Raw genomic sequence first — 18,403 nt, 5'->3', positions numbered from 1 at the left:
TCACTAGTTCGCTCTCGCGTTGAAATATTACGTCGAGTTCTGGGCTAGGAATGTGAAGGTACTGCATAAAGCGCAGATAAGATTCATGCGGATGGTTCCAGGGTTGAGTTTGGAGCAGTTGTAGGGATCAGTGTTGGGTCCCTTTTTGTTTGTGGTACATATAAACGATTTAGAATTGAATGTTTGAGGGTTGATTAGTAAGTTCGCGGATGAAAGGCAACTTGGTGAGGTGTTAAATAGTGAGGAGTATAGGCATAGATTAATGGAGGATATAGACGGGCTGGTCAGATGGGTTGATAAGTGGAAAATGGAGTTTAATGCAAACAATTATGAGATCATGCACTTCGGCAGAACGAAAAAGCATGGGAATGCACGACGAATGGTAGGACCCTGGGAAGTACCGAGGATCAGAGGGACATTTGTCTGCATTTCAAGTGGTTCCTTAAGAAAGTGGGACAGGTAGATAAGGTGGTTAAGAAGGCATATGGCCCACTTTCCTTCTTTAGAGGAGGCATATAATATAAAAGCAGGGAAGTTATGCTGGAACTGTATAAACCGCTAGTTCGGCCACAGCTTGAGTATTGGGTGCAGTTTTGGCATCCGCATTATAGAAAGGGTGTTATTCCATTAGAGATAGTGCAGAGGAGATTTACCAGGGTGTTACTTGGACTGTAGAGTTCCTGTTATGAGCAGAGACTGGATAGACAGAGTAATTTTCTCAGGAGCAGAGGAGATTGAGGGGGGACAGGATTGATGTGTATAAAATTATGAAGGGGATAGATAGGATAGACAGGAAGGAACTTTTCCCCTTGGTGGAGGGGTCAATAGCCAGGGGGCATAGATTTAAGGTAAGGGGCAGGAGGTTTAGAGGGAATGTGAGGAAGAATTTTTTCACCCAGAGGGTGAAGGGAATATGGAACTCACTGTCTGAAAGGGTGGGAGAGTCACAAACCCTCATAACATTTAAGAAGTGTTTGGATGTGGACTTGCGCTGCCATGACATACAAGGCAATGAGCCTCGTGCTGGAAAATGGGATTATAATAGTTACGTTCTTGTTTCACCACCGCAAACTCGATGGGTCAATGGGCCTTTTTCTGTGCTGTAGACCTCTATGACTCTAAGTTAGGATTGTTTTCCTGAGAGAAGTGAGCGCTGAGAGGAGATTTGACAGGAGTTTTTACAATCATGAGTGGTCTTGGTTAAAAAAGGGAAGACGGTTCCTTTTAATGAAAGCACTCAGGGTGAGGGGGCTCAGTTTTAAATTAATTATTACAAAAAGCAATGATGAAATTAATTGTACGTTCTTCACACATTCGTTCAACACAGTAAATTGTTAGGACCTGTAACGCACTGAGTGAGAGTGTGGTGAAGGGAGGTTGAAATGAGACATTCATTAGGGAATTAGAGTGTTATCTGAAAATGATGAAAGTGCAGGTTATGGGGAGAAGGTGGCTGAATAGAACTTGGTGAGTTGCTCGTTCAGAGAGTAGGTGAAGACACGATGGGCCAAATGGTCGCCTTCAACTTGGCAATAACTCTGTGAACCAGCGATTTAAATTCCTCCTTCCTCTTCCCTGTGTCCCTCCAATTCCACTCTCTGTATTTCTGCCGTTCATTTCCATAGTTGCACTGCCGTAATACTCAGTGCCGCCCCGCTTCAAGGATGGTTTCCCAACCTCCTGCCAGGATCGAGCATTATGACGTCACGACGATGGGTAAGTGGTGACGTTGCGTGAATCCAAGGGAAGGGACGGATTTCGATTGGTCAATGATCTGCAAGCAACTCAGCCATTGGCTTACGCTACTGTCAATCGCTAAGCCGGGATAGGCTTTGATGAGTTGAGCAAGGCGCTCGAAAATAGGTCGGATTTTAAAGCGGAAATTTCATTACACCAGGAAATTCCAGGCCTGTTGCACTTCTCCGATTGGCTATTACAGCTGTCACTCTGATACTGAACCGGTCCAATCAGACACGGCAGACGTTTGTTTCAGGAGCAGGCACTCAAATATTGAATGCTATGATTGGGTGAAACTCAGTGCTAGATAGTGGGAATTGGCTTGAGAAGTCTGATTGGTTGAAGTGTTGACCGCAGCCATTGGAGTTTACTAATTAGTTAATCGCCTGTCCGTGAACGAGTTCAGCTCCCTAATGGGCTGATACCGCTGTGGTCACAGATGAAGCTCGCTGATTGGCTTAAGTATCTGTGAGTCACTGGTTGCAGCAATGTGATTGGATGAAGAGGGTGGAACGAACTGTTTGGCTGAACTGTCTATCAGACGCCCTCTGATTGGTTGAGATCACTGTCGGCGCACAGGAAGAACACCCTGACTGGCCCATGTGTCTGTGAGCCAAAACACTGCACCTCCCCGATTGGATGAAGCGACTGTCAGTCAGCCGACTGGTCATCTTGATTGGCTCATGTACCTAGCGTGCGGTGCTCCCTGAATGGCTGAAGCGCCTGTGGGTGAAAACCTGAAGCCGCGCCATTGGCTGTCGCGTCTGTCAGTTATGAGGCTGGTTGGCCTAATGACATAGGCAGCAGTCAGTTATTGGCGGAGCTCCGTGATCAGCTGAGGCCATTGTCAGTCAGCATGCGGAGCTCCCTCATTGGTTGAAGGGCCTGTCCGTCAGCGGGCAGAGTTCTCTGAGTGTCTGAAGCGTGTGGCAGTCTGTTGTTTCTCTTCATTAATTGAATCATTGAAGTAACTGGATATTTCACCGCGTTCTTGATCTGCTCTCGGAACTTGGACTGAGTCACCCCATAAATAAATGTGTTTGTGCAACAACTTAAACTCCGCAGCATAAATCCGACTTGTTGTAATATATATTCATGATAGGTGAGGGAAAATAATCCCCTCACAACACTATAGAAGAATTCAACTACCAGCACCAACCACAGGAGGATGAAGATGCCGGATATGGTGAAGAGTAAAACCATAGACTTCCTCCTGCTCTCCATCTCTGGGTCACTGCGATTCTCTCCCTTATTCTGAGCCCTCAGTCCCTTCCGGACTCGACTGGTCACTAAAATGTGTCTAACAGTAAGAGCGTTGATCAGCAGAATTAAACCGAAAGGGAGCAAAGGGGTTACAACCTGATCGAACCAGGAAAATCCAACCCATCCAGGATCAGTGAAATAGTTTCGCCTTGTCATACAGAACCACGGTACATTGTCGATCATCTCTCCAGGTTCAACAGTAAAGTAGAAGGGGATGTTTTTTAAACCGAGCAGGATGCCGGTTGTCGCTAGAACCACAGCCGCAGTTTTCCCGGTGCAATATTTTGTTTTCAGTTTCTGGCAACGAATGGCCACAAATCGATCAAAGGAGAAAGTGACAGTGAACCAGACAGAACAGTCCATGGCTTCAGCCAGCAGGATAGTTCGAACACGACACACAGGAGTGATGTACAGGAAAGACACTGGGAAATAATAATAATTGATCTCGATCAGTATGACGTCAGTGATAATAACTAGTAGATCTGCCGTTGCCATGGCCACCAGGTAGCGAGTGGTGCAGGTGGAGAGGCCGCACTTTCCCCGGGACAGGATCACAATTCCCAGTAAATTAACTGTAAGAGACAGAAGGGAGAAGATCATTGGAAATTAACATTTAAACATTCTCCGTGTCTGACTCAGACAGTAACAACGGGATTTCAGGAGCAAAAGAGGTTGTGGGGAGGCATGAAGGAGGATGGTAGTGTGAGATATTAAAATTTCAGGCAACAATGCACCAACTATAACGGCATTATTTAAGAGGAAGCGAGAGAGAAAATGAGAATCAAGGACAAGTTAGTTTGACGTCAGTGGCAGGAAAATGTTAATTTAATTATTTTAGAGATCCTAGAAATGTCTCATTTAATCTGTTCTACAGGATTAATTCTGACTCGCCTCTCAAAACGGATCTCAATGGGAATCAAGGGAAAATCTCACCGCTGGTTGAAGTCATATCTAGCGCAAAGGATGATGACTGTGGCAGTGGGAGGTCAGTCACCTCAGCTCCATGACATCGTTGCAGGAGTTCCTCAGGATACTGTCCTCGACCCAACCATCGTCAGCTGTTTCATCATAGAACTCCCTTCCATCATAAAATCAGAAGTGATAATGTTCACTGGCGATTGCACAATGTTCAGCACCATTCGTGACTCCTCAGGGACTGAAGCAGTCCGTGTACAAATGCAGCAAGGCCTGGACAATGCCCAAGACTCGGGCTGTAAAGTTGCAAGTAACATCCGCACCACACAACTGTTTTATTGATTATTTCTATCAAGAGTGTATCTAACCATCGCGCATTGACGTTCAGTGGCATAACTATCACGGAAACCGCCACTATCAACATCCTGAGGGTTTCTGTTGACCTGAAAATGAACTAGACTAACCATAAAAATAATTTGGCTACAACTGCAGTTCAGAGGCTAGGAATCCTGCGATGAGTAACTCACCTCCTCACTCCCCAGATTCTCTCCAGCATCTACAAGGCGCAATTCTGGATTACGATGGAACACTCCCTACTTGCCTGGGTGAGTGCAGCTCCAATAACACTCAAGAATCTTGACACTGTCCAGGAAAACACAGCCCCTCTTGACTGGCACCACAACCACAAACATTGGCTTCCTCCACCACCGAGACACAGTAGCAGCAGTGTGTATCATCTACAAGGTGCATTGCAGGAATTCACCAAATCTCCTCAGACGGCATCTTCCAAACGAACGACCACTGAATTCGAGATGGAAAACGGCAGCAGACAGAAGAGAAAGCCACCACCTGGAGCTTCCCCTCCAAATCACTAACCTTCCTGACTTAAAATATATCGCCGTTCCTTCACTGGCACTTGTTCATAATCCGTGACCTCCCTTCCTAACAGCACTGTGAGTGTACTTGCACCTCATCGTCTGCAGCTGTTCAAGAAGGCAGTTCACTACCACTTTCTGAAGGACAAGTAGGGCTGGTAAATAAATGCTGGCCTAGTAAGTGAAGCACACATTCCCTAAATGTAGTTAAAAATCCCTGGGAATCGAGCCTCTCCAGCACTGGACGCTCCCCAAGTTACACTCTTCCTAGAAACAGAACCTCCCCCGTTCTGGAAAGTCTCCAGTGCAAGTTCTTCTCAGTAATACATCCCCTCCAGGTTTGGAAACTTAGCAACGCAAAACCCCAGCAATATTTCCTCCCCAAATCTGGTCCGACAATAGGCTGCATACTTCCAACGAATATACCCTTTTCATAATCAGGCATTCCCCAGGTAACACTTATTACTGGAATGGACCTAATTCAGGATCGGGCGCTCCCAAGGTCACAATCGTCTTAGGAATGGGCCCTCACCATGTTTGGACACTCCTCAGGGCACACGCTTCCCAGGAATAGACAGGCTTTAAGTTCCTCAGAGCAAACTCTTCTCAGAAGTACATTCTTTCCAGGGTCTTGTCTAACACGACACACTTTTCCCAATAATAGACTCTCTATCCAGGTTTGGTCGCTCCTTATGAAACAATCCTCCTGGGAATAGACCCTCTCTAGTTCTGGACCCAACCAAAGGCATACACTTTATCAGGAAAGATCCGATGCAGGTTTGGGCCATCCCCACAGCATACTCTTCCCAGGAAGAGACACTCTCCAGGTTCAGATCATTCGCGCAGCGCAACCTACCGTGGTCTAAACCCTCTACAGGTTCAGAACCTCTCCCGGCCATGTTCTTGGCAGCAATGGACCATCTCTAGTTTCGGAGATGCCTCAGTGCACACCCTTCCCAAGGAATACTCCCTCTCCAATCTCGGCCTCTCCCCAGGACTCATTTAACCCGAAACAGACCTTATTCATATTCAATCACCCCCCGCGTCACACACTACTAATGAATATAAACTGCACCATTTCAAATGTCTCCTGGTCACAACGTGTTCAGAAATAGCACTCCTCCAGTTTCAGGCCCTCCCCAAGGGAAACTATTGTCAGGAATAAACCCTACAAAGTTTCAGACTCTCCGCAGGAACAGTAATTGCTGGATTACAAACTCTCTAAAATTAGATAATCTCCATGTCACAGTCTTCCCAGAATATGAGCCTCTAATCCTGAGATGTCTGTGACCTGTGAAGGGTCCTAAACTGTAATGCCCAACAGGTTCGGACACTTCCCAGATAACACCATTCTCAGCAATGGCCCCTCCCCAGGCTCAGACTCTACCAGGGCACACACTTCTCAGGAATATTCCAAGTCCATGTTCAAAGGCCCCAGGGGGACACTCCATCCACAAATTACCCACTTTCCAGTTTCTAACCCTCCCCATGGCAATTCTACAGCTCCGTCTCCAGCTTAGAAAATCCCCAGGTCTCACTCACCCCATGGAAAGACCCGGCCCATGTGCAAAACTTCAACAGGGGAGATGCCCCTGAGGTATCTCACCGATCAAAGTTTTGATAGTCCCATGGCAGACTTTCTAGGATTGCTCCCCGAATGGCCTACTCCTGCTCCGATATTTCTGTCTTCCCAGGAAAAGACACTTCTAGATCTGGCCAATTCACAGGGCACATACTCCCCAGTACTAGACACTGTCTAGATTCCGAAACTCTACTTCTCACAGTCGTCAAGGGAATAGACCCTTCCTAGGCAGTCCATGTCCAAATGCAGCTACACTTGGACAATATCCAGGCTTGGGCTGACAAGTGGGATGTAAAATTCACGTCACAAAATTGCCAGGCAATGACCATCTCAAACCATTAAGAATCTAACCATCGCCCCTTGATATTCAATAACATTGCCATCGATGAACCCCCCACTGTCTGCACGCTGGAGCTCACCATTCACCAAAGACGGAACTGGACTAACCATATCATTGCTGTGGCTACAAGAGCAGGTCAGGGCCTGGGAATCCTGCAGCGAGTAACTCACCTTCTGCCTTCCCATAGCCTGTCCACGATCTACAAGGCACATCTCAGGAGTATGATGGAAACGCCTCACTTGCCAGGATGAGTGCGGCTCCAACAACACTCAAGAAGCTCGACATGGTCAATGACAAAACAGCCCCGCTTTATTGGCACCCCTGCCACAAACAATCACTCCTTGCACCACTGACGAATAGTGACAAGCAGTGTGTACCATCTACAGCATGCACTGGAGAAACTCACCATGGTGACTAAGGCAACACCTTTCCAAACCAGCAACCCTGGGTTAAAATCATGCAATTCGCTACCGAACAGCACTGCGGGTGTATCTACACTAGATGGGCTACAGCGTTTCAGCAAGGCAGCTCCCAGGAACTTTCCAAGGGGCAAATAAAGGTGGACAATAATCGCCGGCCCAACCAGGGACGACTTCTGCCCACAAACGGAAAACAAATACTTTCCATGTCCATCGCCCCTCAGAATCATATCCCTCAGGGTCAAACATCCGCACCACCATCAGGATCAGAAGGCCAGGTATCAGTCTCACCTTCAGGGTAAGAAACATTGCCTGGAAGAACATCCCACAAGGATCATACTCGCCGCAGGAACAAAATAACATGGCCCACAGGATCAGATCCCCCTCAGGATCAAACCAGTCCCGTCAAGATCCAAACCCGACCCCAACACCCGCCCCCCACCCCCCGCCCCCTTCGCCCAGCAAATAAATTCCACAGGGTCTGTCTCATCCCAAACCCCCCGGATCCGATTCCCCTTCAGGGAATGAGACGCTGTTCAGTTACAGATCAGTTCCCTAGAATCGAATGAACTGTCTCTGTCCCACAGTCTATAGCGAGCAGTGTATACAGTGACTGAATTGTAAGAAACTCTAGCACATCACTGTTTCACCAGCAAAATGTGTTTAGCAAATTTAAAGTGGAACTGACTGAGGTAAAGGTACTGGGATTACATGTCCTGTGCTTACACAGGAAGGTGAAGAGGAGAAGATTCAGGGTGTGATTGAGAAGTGTAAGGAGACCGAACTAGCTAACTTTAATGTAGCAGCATTTTATAGAATGTACTGTAGTTTTAACTAGAATATTACTTACGACTTTTTACATTATAGTGAGTGTAGTTAACTGAGAATGTAAGATGCCATTTTGACCTAGCACTGAATTAAAATGAAATGTTGCTGCCAGTTGTACGGAACACCAACGGATTAATTATACTAGCCCTTATAATTTAAAACTAGTAAACAAGTGGCAATCGATAATTAAATTCGGTAAGTTGAAGCTCAATTATGTATTGATTGAATGAAACACAATTAATCAACTGTTGAAAAGCCTGAAGATCATTCACCATTCCTGAGTTTGGAGAATTTGCAAAGAGAGTACTCTTTGGAATATGTTGCCAATCAATTAACTGTACCTGCATTATAATTTACAGTCCACAGAAATGCACAAGGGTATCATCATGGTGGCAGGAACGCGAGGATAGTTCGTGAGATTAACTGGGTGTGGCAGAATTTTGGAGTATGGCGTGTTTACTATGGAGGCTGGAGGTTCCAAGGTGCGAAAACGGTAACCTTTTTCATTGTTCCTCCCTGAAGGAGAAGGAGCGAAAGCAGTAAACTGGAAAATGGATTGTACACGGCCAAGTGTCCTGTTAAGCACAGTGGAGGGTAGTCTGGGCTTTGGAAAAACAGAGAAATTCCAGGAGCACTGGTGTGGAAGGGAGTATCTTCAGAACAGGTGGACCAAAGGTGGAGAAACCTGGAGATATTGAACAGAGCCTTTCAAGCGAGTGAGGAGGGAGGAAGCCTCATCAAGTGAGCTGTGGAAGTCAGTGAGCTTATAATAGATATTGGTGGACCACCGATTCTCAGATATAGATGTGCAGTACTTCAGGAACCGAAGGGAAGTGTCAGAGACAGCCCCTGCAAAGAGGAAGGGTGGTGGAAAGTAGAAGAAAAGTTGATCAAATTTTCCATACCAAAGCAGAAGAAGGAAATGGCGCAAACAGTCATCAACAAAACAGACTGGCGCCAAACGAGCCATAACAAATCACGAGGGCCCTAAATAGGATCGGAACAAAGAATGGTGCACATATTGTAACAAAGACCACATAGCGACAAATCATACAGTCTCCCTCAGCAAGACACAGTCAGTTTGGAATACCCCAATGTTCACATCCCAAGCCCACACGCCTATACTTTCCCACAGGGCCCATGTACACGGAAACCATAAAAAAATAATGGAATCAAGAATGGCATAGAGGAGAGAAATGTAGGAACGCAGAACGTAAAATATTAGCACATATACCAAATCGAATGTCATCAGTCTTGACCGGTTATATTGATTTTTTTTTCAATAGCATTCAGAATTGTCGATTTGACTAGATAGCTGCTAAACACCTTTGTTTTTCAAAAGGTCTTCGGGAAGCTAAAACAGAACAGACTCATGGCTATTCTCCGGAAAAAAGTGCAGTTAGGGGACAAGCAGCAGAATGGGCAGCAAGCTGGATACAATAACAGGACACAGGGAGCAGAGGTTAAAGAGATTTATTCAGATTGCTGGATAGAGGGAACTGGGTGTTACACAAGGATCAGCGCTGGGATCAATGCCCTTCACCATTTACATATTCAATTTCAAAATGTGAAGTCAAATCCAAAATAAGAGAATAGTGAATCCAGCAGAAGAATTCAACAAAATACCCGGAAACATTAATAATAATTAACAAACATGTAGATTGGACGTTACAATGGAAAATTAATTTCACTGTATCTAAGTTTCAGGTGCTGTAAGAAGATGGAACAATAATTTTCCCAAATACTCCTCGGAAAATAAGAGTCTGAATGGATCTTGGAATTCATGGGTTCAGTGAACAGATTGAAAAATGAATTCCAGCTGAAACACAGATTAACTAGATCCATATAAATGCAAAATGAAGATTTGCAATTTATTTCTGGAAGAATGTAAACGAAAATATGAGATGAATGGGGAGAGTGGTAGAGGAGAAGCGCGGCCATTAGCATTGAGAGAGTGCGAGAAGCAGCGGAGCCTTTTACATTGAGAGAGGCCGAGATCAACGGCAGGAGCGAGAGCGGCCCTGGGTGAAAAGAGTGTGGAGAGAGAGTGAATAAAGAGCGGGAGAAAGAGAGAGAGAGAGAGGGGGGCGGGGGCTCCACTATAAGCGGCAGGAGCGAGAGTAGCCCTTGGTGAAATGAGCGGGGAGAGAGTGATTAAAGAGCGGTGACAGAGACAGGGCCCCCTGTATAAGACGCAGGAGAGAGAATGGCCCTGGGTGAAAAGAGTGCGGAGAGAGAGTGAATAACTAGCGGGGGTGACAGACAGAGCCCCCCAAACAGCCATTCAACCGAAACAAAGAGTTTGGTCGCTGGAGACCAGGGAGGTGATTGGTTGGTAATTATTTTAGCTTTTAGCTTTGTTTTGAGTTTGAAATTAGCAGTTGAAATTAACTACCAATTGCTGATGAATAATAAAATAGCAATTTAAGGATAGAGGGAAAATAAATAAATAATATATATTTTTAAAAAACAATGAAGAGCGACCCGGTGCACTCGTGTAAAGGGCAAGAGTTTACCTGTGAGGGAGCTGAGCGGCTGTAGAAAGAGCGGAGCAGCGTTTACTGGTGAGGGAGCGGAGCCACTGGAAAAAGAGTGGCATGTAACCTGTGAGGGCACGGAGCAGCTGTATAAAGAGCGGAGCCACTGGAAAATTAGTGGCATGTAACCTGTGTGGGAGCGGAGCGGCTGTATAAAGAGCAGAGCGGAGTTTCCCTGTGAGGAAGCGGAGCGGCTGTATAAAGAGCGGAGCGGAATTTACCTCTGAGGGAGCGGAGTTACTGTATAAAGTGCGGAGCGGAGTTTACCTGTGAGGGAGCGGAGGGGCTGTATAAAGAGCGGAGCGGAGTTTACCTGTGAGGGAGCGGAGTTTACCTGTGAGGGAGCGGAGCTGCTGTATAAAGAGCGGAGTGGAGTTTACCTGTGAGGGAGCGGAGTTTACCTGTGAGGGAGCGGAGCGGCTGTATAAAGAGCGGAGTGAAGTTTACCTGTGAGGGAGTCGGTTCTCCCCCAGGCACTGGGCGGTGCTGGAATTTGAAAGAAGTGACGTCAGGTCAGTTGAGATTGCTGATTGTACGTTAGGGGGTAAGTTTTATTTTTCCCCATTTTAAAACGTGTAACAGAAGGTAAGGGACTGAGCGTTTGCGTTTTTCTGAGAAAAATAATGTTTTCCAATTGGCTTAATTTTAAGCAAATAGTACTTTTAATTGAAAAATAAACAAAATAGAGGACACAGGAGCTCAGCCCCGTGCGTTGTATGGGGATTCCTAGATACGCCTTGCAGCCTGGATGACCACATGTGCAGGATGTGCCGCTGGCTTGACCAGCTTGTGGAAGGGGTTTCGGAGCTTGGGCGTCAGCTGGAGACACAGCGGTGCATCCCCGGGGCTGCGGGTCACGTGGATAGTACACTTATAGATCTGGTCCCTCTGCCGCTTAAGGAACTGCAGTCCTAGAGAGAATGAGTGACCGCCACTTAGATGAAGGGAGGCAGGCAGGTACTGAGCAAAGCCCCAGGCAGGTAATGAGGACAGACCCAGGCAGGTAGTCAGGAAAGCCCCCGTTTTCTGTCTTTCAAAAGGATAAGGGTGAATTTTCCTTTGGAGATTGTAGCCAGAGCCAAGTTCCAGGTACAGTGGGCGTCTCAGGTGCACAATTGTGGAGGGGTAAGAGTGCAAGAGCAATAGTGGTAGGAGAATCAATAGTGAACGGTGCAGACAGGAGCTTCTGCTGACGTAGACTAGACTCCAGGATGGTGTGTTGCCTCCCTTGTACCAGGATCAATGATATCACAGAGCAGCTGCTGGATAATCAGATTGGCGTGGGGGGTGGGGGGATGCGGGGAGGGGGCTTGAGGGGCGGTGAGGGGGAGTGAAAACAGTCAGAGGTCATGCTTCACTTTGGTACCAACGACATAGGTAGCAAGAGGGATGAGGTCGTGCAAAAATAATTTAGGGAGCTAGGCAGCAGATTGAAAAGTAGGAACTCAAAGTTTGCAATCTCTGGATTACTCCGTGTAATGTGCTCCTGAGTATAGGGATAAGAGGATGGAGAAGATTAATGCGTGGCTGAAGAAATGTTTCGGGGGGAGGGCTTCAGTTTCGTGGATCACTGGTATGTTTCTGGCGAAGGTGGCACCTGCACACGTCAGATAGGTTGCACCTAAACTGGCACAGGAACAACATCATTCAGGGGAGGTTTGATAGCGATGTTGGAGTGGGGTTGTGCGGGGCGGTAGGTGCATGGGTATGTGATACTGAGTGAAGGTACAGTAGGTGGTGATGCATTGCCAAACATAGAAGAGGAAATAAGTCAATCTGGAAGGCAGATCAAATATGGACCTGCCAGGGAAAAGGTAATAAAAGAAAAGATGAATTGAGGGTGTTGATGAACAGATGGGAATATGATGTTGTTGCTATCACAGAGACATAGTTGATGGTAGCTGTACTGGTAGTCCAATGTTCCAGGCTATAGAATCGTCAACGTGACAGGTGGCGGGGTCGGGAGCGGAGGGGGTGGTGGGATGTGTGAAAGAGAAGGTTGCATCGCACGATTGATAAAATGTCAATTACTGCCAGAAGGAGTGATGCTATTTTACAAGATTCCTCAAATGTGGCCATATAGAGAGAACTTCAAAAGAGGAGTCAATCATTTTGCTGGGGGTGTATTACATGCGTCCAAAGAGTGAGCGGGGATAGAGGAGCAGATTTGTAGGCAAATCTCAGAGAAGTGTACAAATGATAGGGCAATAAGAGTAGGGAATTTCAATTCTGCAATGTTAACTTGGATAGTCTTAGTGTGAAAGGCTCCGATGTGGTGGAATTCTTAAAGTGTATGATAGAGAGCTTTTTGAGCCAACCCTAAATTCCTACAAGAGAAGGGGCGGCACTGGAACTAATCTTAGGGAATGAAGCCAGGAAAGTGGTGTAAGTGTCAGTGGGGAAGCATTTCGGGGATAGTGAATATAGTTCTTGAAAATTTAAGGAAGCTATTGGAAAGGAAAGGGTGGGTTAGAAATAATGGTCCCGAATTCGGGGAAAGCCGACTTCAATATTTTATGACAGGATGTGGCCAAGGTTGACTGGCAGCAGCTAATTGTAGGAAAGTCTACAACAGGCCTGCGGGAGTCATTCAGAAAGGAAATAGTGAGAGTTCAGGGCCAACATGTTCCCGTAGACGTGAAGGGTAGGACAAACAATTTCAGGGGACACTGGATGTCAAGGGATATAGAGGATTGCAGAAGGAAAAACAAAAGTGACTTATGGCAGATACAGGGGGCTTAAAACATCGGAAGCCCTAGAGGGGAATAAAAATTGCCTGGTGGAGGACGTGGAGTGGTACTTAACAATTAGTTAGGAGAGCAAACAGGGGACAGATAATGGAAAATACGAAGGCATTTTATTAATATTTTAAGGGCAAGAGAACAACAGGGAAATAGTAGGACCCAGTAGGGATCAAAGTGGCAGCTTATCCCCTAGACAATGGGCTTAGGTGTGCTTATCAATGATTACTTTTCATCTGTGATGACTCTGGAGAAGGACAATGTAGGTGTTGAAACCAGGGAGTGGGACTGTGTTATACTTGAAAAAAATTAGCATTGAATGGGTGGAGGTATTAGTGGTTTTAGCTTAAAAGTGGATAGATTCACAGGCCCAGATGAGATGTATTCTAGGCTGCTACATGAGTTAACGGAGGAGGCTGCAATTGCTCTGACACTTATTTTCATATTCTCTGAGCACACGAGGGGTGCCAGTGGACTGGAGGACTGCGAATGTGGAAAGATTAATCAAGAGGGGTTATAGCGATAAAGCAGACAAATACAGGCCAGTGAGACTGACGTCAGTGATAGAAAAACTACTGAAAAAAATTCTGAGGGCAGGATTAATCTTCACTTGAAGAAGCAAGCATTATCAGGGTTTGTCAGTGTGACATCGTCAGGGGGCGATCATGTCTAACACATTTGATTCAATTTTTCGACGAGGTGCCTAGATGAATAGATGAGAGCAGTGCAGTTGAAACAGCCAACATGGACTTCAGTAAAGGTTTTCACAAAGTCCCGCATGGGAGAATGGTCAAAAAGTTAAGAGCCCATGGGATCCAGGGCAATTCGGCAAATTTGATTCATAAATGGCTGAGTGGTATGAAGCAGAGGGCGATGGTCAAAATTTGTGTTTGCGACTGGAAGTCTGTAACAAGTGGTATATCGACGGGATCGGTGCTGAGACCCTTGCTGTTTGTAGTCCACGGTAAAGATTAAGACGTGCATTTAGGAGATATGATCAGTAAGCTTGCAGGTGACACGAAAATTGGTGGAGTCGTAAATAATGTGGCGGAAAGCCTTATATTACAGGGCGATATAGGTGGGCTGGTAAGGTGGGCAGAGCAGTGGCAAATTCAATTTCATACTGGAAAGTGTGAAGTGATGTAATTTTGGAGGACCAAGACGGCAAGGGAATACACAATGAATGGTAGGAGCCCAGGAAGTAGAAAGGATCAGATGGAACTTGGTGTAAAAGTCCATCGAGCCCTGAAGGCAGCAGCACAGGAACGTAAGTTGGTTAAGAAGGCATATGGGATACATGCCCTTATTTAGCCAAGGCATATAATATAAAAACAGGGAGGTTATGTTGGAGCTGTATAAAATGCTATTTAGGCCACAGCTGGAGTTCTGTTTGCAGTAATGACCGTCACATGTGGGATGTGATCGCATTGGAGAGGGTGCAGAGGAGATTAGCCAGGATTTTGCCTGGGCTGGAGCGTTTCAGCTATGAAAAGAGACGACTGGATAGCATTTTGTTCCTTTTCTTAGAGCAGAGAAGGCTAAGGGGATACCTGATAGAGGTAAGGAAAATTATGACAGGCCTAGATATGGTAGATAGGAAGAAACGTTTTCCCCTTACCAGAGGTGTCATAAACCAGGGGACATTAAAATAAAGGGCACAAGGTTCAGAGGGGATTTGGGGGATAATAAAATCACCAAGAAGGTGTTTTAAATCTGCAACACACTGTCTGAGGGGGTGGCAGAGGCAGGAAACCTCACAGCATTTAAGCAATATCTAGATAAGCACTAGAAACGGCATAGCAAGTGCTGGTAAATGTGATTAGAATAGATAGGTTACTCCTGGCAAGTCATGATGGGCGGATTGGCCTGTTTCAGTGCTGTATAACTCGATTACTCTGTGGCCCCATGACTCTATGTGTGCGAGTGGAGAAGCGGGGCCATTGGCAGTGAGAGATTTCGAGAAGCGGTAGAACCTTTAACAGTAAGAGAACGGAGAGCGAGAGTAACAGCGAGGCCATTAAGAGGGAGAAAGTGAGAGAGGAGCAGCGGGGCCATTAGCAGTGAGAAGTTGCGAGCAGTAGTAGGGCTGTTAACAGCGAGAGAGAGAAAGTAGCAGCGGGGCCATTAAGACTGAGAAAGTGAGAGAGGAATAGCGGGGCCATTAACATTTAGAGAGTGTGAGAAGCAGCGGTACAATTACCAGTGATGGATTATGAGAAGTAACGGGGCCATTAACAGTGAGAGAGTGGGAGAAGCAGCGGGGACACTAACAGTGAGAGAGTGGGAGAAGCAGCGGGGCCACTAACAGTGAGAGAGTGGGAGAAGCAGCGGGGCCACTAACAGTGAGAGAGTGCGAGAAGCAGCGGGGACACTAACAGTGAGAGAGTGGGAGAAGCAGCGGGGCCACTAACAGTGAGAGAGTGTGAGAAGCAGCGGGGCCACTAATAGTGAGAGAGTGCGAGAAGCAGCGGGGACACTAACAGTGAGAGAGTGTGAGAAGCAGCGAGGCCACTAACAGTGAGAGAGTGCGAGAAGCAGCGGGGCCACTAACAGTGAGAGAGTGGGAGAAGCAGCGGGGACACTAACAGTGAGAGAGTGCGAGAAGCAGCGGGGACACTAACAGCGAGAGAGTGCGAGAAGCAGCGGGGACAATAACAGTGAGAGAGTGCGAGAAGCAGCGGGGCCACTAACAGTGAGAGAGTGTGAGAAGCAGCGGGGCCACTAACAGTGAGAGAGTGTGAGAAGCAGCGGGGCCACTAACAGTGAGAGAGTGGGAGAAGCAGCGGGGACACTAACAGTGAGAGAGTGAGAGAAGCAGCGGGGACACTAACAGTGAGAGAGTGTGAGAAGTAGCGGGGCCATTAACAGTGAGAGAGTGTGAGAAGCAGCGGGGACACTAACAGTGAGAGAGTGAGAGAAGTAGCGGGGACATTAACAGTGAGAGAGTGCGAGAAGCAGCGGGGCCACTAACAGTGAGAGAGTGTGAGAAGCAGCGGGGCCACTAACAGTGAGAGAGTGGGAGAAGCAGCCGGGACACTAACAGTGAGAGAGTGAGAGAAGCAGCGGGGACACTAACAGTGAGAGAGTGAGAGAAGCAGCCGGGCCACTAACAGTGAGAGAGTGTGAGAAGCAGCGGGGACACTAACAGTGATAGAGTGTGAGAAGCAGCGGGGACACTAACAGTGAGAGAGTGCGAGAAGCAGCGGGGACACTAACAGTGAGAGAGTGCGAGAAGCAGCGAGGCCACTAACAGTGAGAGAGTGCGAGAAGCAGCGGGGCCACTAACAGTGAGAGAGTGAGAGAAGCAGCGGGTGCATTAAAAGTGAGAGAGTGCGAGAAGCAGCGGGGCCACTAACAGTGAGAGAGTGAGAGAAGCAGCGGGTGCATTAAAAGTGAGAGAGTGCGAGAAGCAGCGGGGCCACTAACAGTGAGAGAGTGCGAGAAGCAGCGGGGACACTAACAGTGAGAGAGTGAGAGAAGCAGCGGGGACACTAACAGTGAGAGAGTGAGAGAAGCAGCGGGGCCATTAACAGTGAGAGAGTGCGAGAAGCAGCGGGTGCATTAAAAGTGAGAGAGTGAGAGAAGCAGCGGGTGCATTAAAAGTGAGAGAGTGAGAGAAGCAGCGGGGCCATTAACAGTGAGAGAGTGAGAGAAGCAGCGGGGCCATTAACAGTGAGAGAGTGCGAGAAGCAGCGGGTGCATTAAAAGTGAGAGGGTGCGGGAAGCAGCGGGGCCATTAACAGTGAGAGAGTGAGAGAAGCAGCGGGGCCACTAACAGTGAGAGAGTGCTAGAAGCAGCGGGGCCACTAACAGTGAGAGAGTGTGAGAAGCAGCGCGGCCACTAACAGTGAGAGAGTGGGAGAAGCAGCGGGGCCACTAACAGTGAGAGAGTGGGAGAAGCAGCGGGGACACTAACAGTGAGAGAGTGCGAGAAGCAGCGGGGACACTAACAGTGAGAGAGTGCGAGAAGCAGCGGGGCCATTAACAGTGAGTGAGTGCAAGAAGCAGCGGGGCCATTAACATTGACAGAGTGCGAGAAGCAGCGGGGCCATTAACAGTGAGAGAGTGCGAGAAGCAGCGGGGACACTAACAGTGAGAGAGTGCGAGAAGCAGCGGGGCCACTAACAGTGAGAGAGTGCGAGAAGCAGCGGGGACACTAACAGTGAGAGAATGCGAGAAGCAGCGGGTCCATTAACAGTGAGAGAGTGCGAGAAGTAGCGGGGCCATTAACAGTGAGAGAGTGCGAGAAGCAGCGGGGCCACTAACAGTGAGAGAGTGAGAGAAGTAGCGGGGACATTAACAGTGAGAGAGTGCGAGAAGCAGCGGGGCCACTAACAGTGAGAGAGTGAGAGAAGTAGCGGGGACATTAACAGTTACAGAGTGTGAAAAGCAGCGGGAATATTAATAGTTTGATAGAAAAGCAGCAGGGCCATTTAGTCTGAGAGAGTGCGAGAGGAGCAGTAAGTCCATTAACAAAGAGAAAGTGCGAGAAGAGAAGCCGGGCCATAACCAGTGAGACAGTGCGAGAAGAGTGCGCGAACATTGGAGAGCGCTCAGAGATGCAACAGAGCACAAATGAGCAGGGAGAGAGGAGAGAACATAAAACCACAAGGTTACAAGGAGTCGGGCATTCGGACATCGAGCCTGTTCGCCATTCAATGAGATCATGGCCAATCTCAGAATTCTCAACTCCACTTTCCTTCCTTTTCCCATCACAGTTGGTTACCTTGCTGATTAGAAATCTGCCTATCTCAGCCTTGAATATATCTAACGGCCCAGCCTTCAACGCCATCAGCAGTAAATAATCCACAGATTCACTACCATCTGAGCGAAGAAATGCCTCCTCATCTTTGTTTTAAATAGGTGAGCCCTAACTCTGAGATGATTCCATCTTGTCCTGGGCCCTGTGCCACGGAAATCAACCTCTCAGCATCTACACTCTCAAGCCCCCCAATAATCTAATTTGTTTCAATAAAGTTACCCTCATTCTTCCAGATTCCAGTAAGCACAGGTCTCAAATACTCACCGTCTCCACAGAACAAGATCACTCCATATCAAGGCTCAATCTAATGAAACTTTTCTAGGCTGCTTCTAAAGTCAGTATATATTTATTTGATAAGGGGCAAAACTGTTTACAGAATTCTAGGTGTGGTCTTAATAATGCTC

At 47.2% G+C, this 18,403-nt stretch overlaps 1 protein-coding gene across 1 annotated transcript in view; it reads right to left on the bottom strand.

Annotated features, from left to right (window-relative positions):
• Positions 1–2,568: 2,568 nt before the first annotated feature.
• The window catches only part of LOC144672321 (putative G-protein coupled receptor 139), a 40,019-nt gene continuing 24,184 nt past the window's right edge, over positions 2,569–18,403 (bottom strand). The window contains exon 3 of the mRNA XM_078534174.1: positions 2,569–3,572. Within this exon, the coding sequence (XP_078390300.1) occupies positions 2,569–3,572 (1,004 nt within the window). The remainder of the gene's footprint in view (positions 3,573–18,403) is intronic.

This window comes from Cetorhinus maximus, chromosome 37 (assembly GCF_964194155.1).
Source record: "Cetorhinus maximus chromosome 37, sCetMax3.hap1.1, whole genome shotgun sequence".
NCBI classification, from domain to species: Eukaryota; Metazoa; Chordata; class Chondrichthyes; order Lamniformes; family Cetorhinidae; genus Cetorhinus; species Cetorhinus maximus.
The sequence above is the reverse complement of the archived record's forward strand: the minus strand, read 5'-3'. Positions and strand labels throughout refer to the sequence as shown.